This window comes from Poecilia mexicana, unplaced genomic scaffold, assembly GCF_051168715.1.
Source record: "Poecilia mexicana isolate PSO_F unplaced genomic scaffold, ASM5116871v1 scaffold_2, whole genome shotgun sequence".
Taxonomy (NCBI): domain Eukaryota; kingdom Metazoa; phylum Chordata; class Actinopteri; order Cyprinodontiformes; family Poeciliidae; genus Poecilia; species Poecilia mexicana.
The window spans coordinates 20,620,027-20,626,754 of NW_028263371.1; the positions used below are offsets into that span (position 1 = coordinate 20,620,027).

Below are 6,728 nucleotides of genomic sequence, written 5' to 3' on the forward strand. Positions count from 1 at the left end.
GCCACCATTTTTTCTTGCTCTTTGACGTTACATCAGACAAATCTTCTCTTGTTTCAGGTTATTTAGAAAATTACTTCTATTTACTAAATGCCAGAAAACTTAACAAGATCAGCTGGTTTAGTTGTTCACAGATGAAGAGGTTAATTTTTGGAGGTCTGATGTGACTGAAGTGGAACTGTTTGGTTATAATGATCATTGCTACATTTGGAGGAAAACAGGGAAGCTTACCATCCACACTGTGAAGTATGGGGGTGGCAGCATCATGCTGTGGGATGTTTTACTGAAGGAGGACCTGGTAAACTTCATAACATGACATCATGAGGAAAGTGATGTTGGACTGACTTTCTTTTCAGACCTGGTTGGTGTCCAGGACCAGGTCCATTTCCTTTGGGGTTGTTGTTCTGTAGAATCAGGTTGTGACCTGAAGCTGCTGGAGCTGCTGGTTGGTTAAAGCCGTGGTTATCGGGCTGTTCTGGACCGAATCTGTCCATAAAACAACAAGAACCTCTGTGTTAGTCTGACTGTGTGACGGATGCTCTGACAGCTCTGTCATCTGTTTGCAGCCCAAACACCACCTGCGGCAGAGTCAGAACTGAACCTCGGTGCTGCTGAGCCTTTAATGTGGCGCTCCAGCAGAACGTCACGAGGGCCATAGTGATGACCCGGTTTCTCTCTGGTGTCTGTCCCACTGAGGCCTGGTCTGTAGAGGAGGCACCATGTGACCATCATACTTCACACCGTGACCACACAATTCACACGGAGGTGAGGCGGGTCTCAACCACAAACACCCCACCCCCCGACCACCCCGACACATTCTGGACATTCACACGTTCATCTGCGTTGACCCAGAACCCAAACTGATCCAGAACCGCTCCGTACAAACCCTAAAAACAAACTTTAACTGAACTGATTCTGAAAAATCCCCGTCACAGTTGAGGATGTTGCAGTTATACTTCCCTCCAGCAGAGGGCGCCGTTTGACGCCTCAGCGAGCCTTCCTCAGCTCATACAAAGACAGAGGAAGAGGAGCAGAGGGTCCAGTTGAAGTCAGACTGATGATGGCTCCCAGCAGGATGGAGACCAAACCGGTGATCTTCATCCTGAAGACGCTGCTGCTGCTTTACTCGTTCATCTTCTGGGTGAGGACCCTCCTCTTCCTCCTCTTCCTCCTCTGGCAGGCTGAGGAAGAGGAGCAGAGTTTACGTTTCTCCTTCTGCAGGTAGATCCTGGTTTCTAGAGGCAGGTAGGAGCTGAACCTCCACGGTAAACTCAGAGAAATTAAGAGAAATTAATTATTGACTTAACATCTTTTCTTTTCAACTGGTTCCACAGAATTGTGTTTTGTTAATTGAAAGAAAAGAGAGAGAATAATCTGACTTTATGAGCTAAGATAAAATTAATAAATGAACCAAGCTAGTTCAGGTCACTTCAGATTGACTGAAAGGAAGTTAGTTGAACTAACTAAACTTTTTGTGTTGGTTTGATGAAGCAAACATTCAGTTAATTATTCATTTTTCCACTCAACATAAACAAATTATGTTATTTTCTGTCAACTGATTAGAAAAAGATCACTCCTGTTATTGCCAAAAGATAACTTAGGTTTTAAAAAAAAATCACTTTTGGCATAAATAACCTGACCTATTATTTTATAAATGTGATGATTTGATACTTTTGGACCCGGTCCGCCTCCCAGACGGTTTGTGCTGCTGAACAGAACCTTTTCCTCCTGTTTGTCTTCAGAGGGATCCGATTCACATCTACATAATTTCCACACATTAGCTAGATCTGAATTATTGTTATTTTTCAGTTTTTTGGAGCTTTGTAACATTTCTCCGATACAGCAGAGACGGAGGAACCGAGATAAAGCATCGTCATGAATGATCTCGTTAAATTCACCTTGCCTCAGTGAATCTGAGACGTTAGCGTCGCTGCTGCTCTGGTTCTCGTCTGTTTGTCACTTTGTCACTTGGCTGCCGCCGTTCGCTCCCAGTCATGTGCTGCTCAATCACGACCCGCCTCCTTCCTGTGACTCAGCCCATCTGGACGAGTTCTGATCCGACAGAAAAACAATATCAGGCAGGTTCTATCATCTGGAAACAGAACCAGGACCTGAGATGAGGAATCATGATTTATTTAAAACCTTTGTTTAAAACAAGCATCTGATTGGCCATCAGTCTGACCGTTGGCTCCGCCCCCTCAGGTGACAGGTGTGGTCCTGCTCTCGGTGGGGTTGTGGTGGAAGTTCATGTTGGGGCCGTACATGCTGCTGATCTCCAGCGGTCCCACCAACGCTCCGTACGCGCTGGCCGGTACCGGCGCCGCCATCGTCCTGTTCGGGCTGTTCGGCTGCTTCGCCACCTGCAGGGGTCGGCCCTGGATGCTCAAACTGGTGGGATGTTGCTTCAGATTACACCCTGAGGGGACACAGATTAACATGATTACTCATCTTGACCTCTGACCTCTCCCAGTATGCAGTGTTTCTGTCTCTGGTTTTCATGATCGAACTCATCGCTGGAATCTCTGGATTCGTCTTTCGTCACGAGGTCAGAAACATTCTGCTGCATTTCAGGCGTTTGACTCGGTAAATCATCTGATCGGTTGTGTGTCTCCAGATTAAAGGAACCTTCCTGACGTCGTACTCTGAGGCCGTCATGTGGTACAACGGATATGATGAGAGGAGCATGGCAGTGGACAGCGTCCAGCGCACAGTGAGTTCAGCAGATGGTAATCCTTAGCTGGTTGTAGCGTTGGTCAGGGTCTCTACTCTGACCTTCCTGGCTTTTAGTTTTTAATCTTTTTGTTTTCTCTCTGTCTTTTAAAGAACAATATCCATATTTATCAGTTAACAGTCTCTCTACATTCACCATGGCAACCTGCAGATCACACCATACGCAGACGATGCTCTAGCTTATTCATAAGATAACCAAAAACAGAATCGGCCTTTAAACGTGGCGTCTTTTGTCTTTTTGGATGTTTCTTCAGTTGCACTGCTGTGGAGTCCAGAACTACACCAGCTGGTTCAGCAGTGTGTATTTCCCTGCCAGTGGTATCCCTGCCAGCTGCTGTGTTACCTATGTGGAGTGCAGCAAAGCTGAACTGAAGAATGCAACTCTGGCTGCACGCAAAGTCTACAGACAGGTCAGGAGGTCACAGTTATACAGCAGGAGAGTTCTGACTGAAGCTGATTAAAACCTCCAGGAAGCTGATATCTGCAACAATTCAGTCATTAAGTTGGTTGAAAACGCTGATCTTATACTAATGTATTTAAACATTAATGAAACTGTTTTATCTTTTTTTCATGCCTCAACAAAATGTGTGCGGAAACAATTACAGAAAATATCATGGAGGAAGAAAACTTTAGAAGTAAAAGTTAAAACATTTGGTCCTAATTTACCTTTTAAGAGGTTTATGGACGACCCGTCTCTGTGTCTCTGTGTCTCTGCAGGGCTGCTATGAGCTGGTGGTCTCCTTCATAGAGAACAACATGGCTGTCATAGCTGGCGTGACCTTTGGCATCGCCTTCTCTCAGGTACTGACCCCTGACCTTCACAGGTAACTCAGGTTTGGGCCCAGTGTGACCCGATTCTGTCTCAGGTTCTTGGGACGTCTCTGGCCTGCTGCCTGGCCCACTTCATCAGCACCAACCAATACGAGATGGTCTGACAGGTGAGCTGAGGACAGGTGTGTCCCTCACCTGGAATCGTGTCATCTGACCTCCATCTGCAGTCTCCTAGACAACACATCAGGAGGACATGATAATGATGCGCTGGAAGCGCCAGACCAGCTGTGGACTGTTTGAACCAAGAGCAGGTTGAAGATGAAACTCACATTTTACTCCTTATGTTTAGAAAATAAAAGTTTTTGTGGGACTGAAGTTGTGTTGATCTGATAAACACTAAAAGTTTCAACTAAAGCAAATATTCAGATGTAAACCTGATTTCTGTTGAGATCTACACCAACAGATTCTCCTCACTGCAACATAAAATGATAAAGTCAACAAATCCTCCCGTTTATGACAGTTTCTCACCTTCAGACTCTCACCTGAGCCTGAACTACACTTCCTTCAAAATAAAAGCCTCTTACCACTGCTGTTAATTACTAAGGCAAACAACGCTATCCTTCTCATCGATTATTATACAAAAATATATACTATGATAAAAAGAAATAAAATAATTGTTTATAAATTTAAATACATCAATACCAATAAATGCTTATATGATTAAATGATAATAAATCATAAATTATTTAATATAGTTAAATAATTTAAAAAGCGAGTCAAATATTTATTTACAGTAATAATACTGCAATACTAATAGTAAATTATGCATTTTTTAGATTAAATGAATAATCGTCCTTAATATAATCAATTACAAATTGCTAACCTTAAGAATTTATAGTAATTGAATATTAATAAAATACTTTATATATAAAGTAAATAAATTAAACTGCTTCCTCTACACTAATTGTTTACTTCATAATTAATCAGTTTAACAATCTAACATTTTCCAACGTTCCATCTGACGTCATGCCGTGTATGATTGGTCGTCTTTTTCGTACCTCGCTGTGATTGGCTGTGGCTGATGCTTCCTGAGACTCTAAGTCCCGCCCCACCGCCGCTCCGCTACACCCTTGTTCGGACAAACCCGCCGACCCTCCCGAGCTCATCGCTTCCCGGACCGACAGACGACCGGAACCCGGTACTCCTCACCCGGACGGCAGCCAGGAACCACGGCCGGCACACGGTAAGACCTCCGGACCGACCACCTGCGGGGGGTTTCCGGTTAGTGAGGCGTTAGCGAGTCAGGGATAGCGGGACCCGGAATTACCGCTGGTCTGGAGCGCAGTACCGGCTGTTCTGACCCGAATCCCGCGGAGAGATGTTCCGTTAGCCTCCCACAATGAGGTTCAATTGGATCAGGATATCCGAACATCCTGGGGTACTGGTGAATTTGTTCTACTGATTTTCGGGGATATTTGCATAGAAAACCCACAGAGTGGTGCTGGTTCCATCATCGGACAGTTCCTGTATTTCAGCAGCAGTTAGGTTCCTCAGAACCGATGGGTGCCGAACCGATTCTAATTATTCTTTTCATGCTTAGAGTTAAATAAAGGTTGAAGTTATGTTTTACAGTTTGAAGAGAGTTTATGATTTTATTAAAAGTAGCAGCTTTTTCTGCCATGTTGTGTTTAATCTGAACCTCTAGATGAATGTCGGATTCTGCATTATTATTCCAGAATATTAATCTAAATGAATAATCCTTCAGAGGAGCTTTCCTTCAAGATAGATCATGTCTTCCTGCTTGTTTCCAGTGTGGCTGGTGGATGTCTGGAGTCCTGCAGGACCGACCCGGCCCAGAGTCTGGATCACGCGCCGAGTCCCTCCCTCCTGACCCAGGATCAGGCTCCAGCTCCATCCTAATCCCCCAAAGAGCATTAGCAGGCTAAGTTTGGTCCTGGACGGCGCCGGGCGGTCAGAACAGACGTCACCATGATGCAGATATCGGACTCCTACAACCAGAAGAACTCGCTCTTCACCGCCATGAGCCGCTTCATTGGTGCCGTCAACAACATGGACCAGACGGTGATGGTGCCCAGCCTGCTGCGGGACGTCCCTCTGGAGGACGGCGAGGATCTGAAGGTCCCAGAGTCCGCCCCGTCCACCAACGGCTACTTCCAGCCGGACGGAGACATGTACAGCTCCTACGTCCTGCTCAAGTCCATCCGGAACGACATGGAGTGGGGCGTCCTGGGCGACGAGCGGCCCAAGGCCGAGGCCGAGGCGAAGCGCAGCGAGGCTGAGGACGACGACGACCTGGAGAAACAGTTCCACTTCCACCTGAACGGACTCCAGGCGGTTCTGTCCAAGCTCACGCTAAAGGCTAACACGCTAACGAACCGCTACAAAGAGGAGATCGGCTGCAGGAACTGACCCGGCCCGGGCGCTCCGCTTAGCTCATTAGCTACAAAACTTAACACCCCCACATTAAAACCCCAGATGATTGACGACCTTTGACCTCTGATGTTTCTGTTCAAGGTTAAATGTGGAAAAACGAGACTTTGCTGCTTCACTTCCTGCTAAATTTGCCTTGTCTGAACAAGTGTCCTTAAACACACCATCAGCTTCCAATTCCTCCAACCAGATCAAACCGGTTAGCCTAACAGTTTTTGTAGCTAATGAGCTCAAGCTAACCCTACCTGTGTGATAGCTGGGGTTAAAGGTCATCACACAGTGGAGGCTGCCGTTTCCTCTCTGTTTGCTGCACTTTTCCAGTGTCTGTCCTCTGCGTCCGTCTGTCCTCATGTCCTTCATTTCATGCTGCGGACTCAAACTATGCAACGAAGCGACTGAAACGCACAAACATCTCTAGATAACCGTCATCACCAGGAGCCTCCAGAACCTCCAGAACCTGAATCTGGACCGGTCTGATGGACTCAGTTTGTTGGATGAAGTTGTTTGTTTTGAACAGGAACTCAACTCATTTCCAGACTGATTCATGATGTTTGGATCAGGCGATCAGAACCTGTAGAACCAACAGAAATTATTTAACGAAGCATTTCTTAACCAGAGGTTTGATGTTTGCTTCTCAGCTCTGGATGGTTTTTATTTAATGTTCAGCTTGGTAATAAAATGTTCTGATGAACATCTCAGTGGTTTTATTTTCAAACTGAAGCCGATTGGTGAGCTTGACTATGAAATCTGAACTGTCTGCAGAAAGTGGGCGGAGTCTA

General features: G+C 45.7%; 2 protein-coding genes across 2 annotated transcripts; both read left to right on the forward strand.

The window, feature by feature from the left end:
- Positions 1 to 987: 987 nt before the first annotated feature.
- On the forward strand, positions 988 to 3,873 carry LOC106910103 (tetraspanin-7-like). The gene is made up of 7 exons (XM_014976671.2): positions 988 to 1,138; positions 2,200 to 2,388; positions 2,468 to 2,542; positions 2,612 to 2,707; positions 2,982 to 3,137; positions 3,445 to 3,528; positions 3,594 to 3,873. Exons 1-7 carry the CDS (start codon positions 1,055 to 1,057, stop codon positions 3,660 to 3,662), a joined length of 753 nt encoding a protein of 250 aa, XP_014832157.2. The 5' UTR covers positions 988 to 1,054; the 3' UTR covers positions 3,663 to 3,873.
- Positions 3,874 to 4,592: 719 nt separating this feature from the next.
- Positions 4,593 to 6,642, forward strand: LOC106910106 (mid1-interacting protein 1-like). Its single transcript, XM_014976681.2, has 2 exons — positions 4,593 to 4,741; positions 5,310 to 6,642. Exon 2 carries the CDS (start codon positions 5,488 to 5,490, stop codon positions 5,926 to 5,928), a length of 441 nt encoding a protein of 146 aa, XP_014832167.1. The 5' UTR covers positions 4,593 to 4,741; positions 5,310 to 5,487; the 3' UTR covers positions 5,929 to 6,642.
- Positions 6,643 to 6,728: the final 86 nt, after the last annotated feature.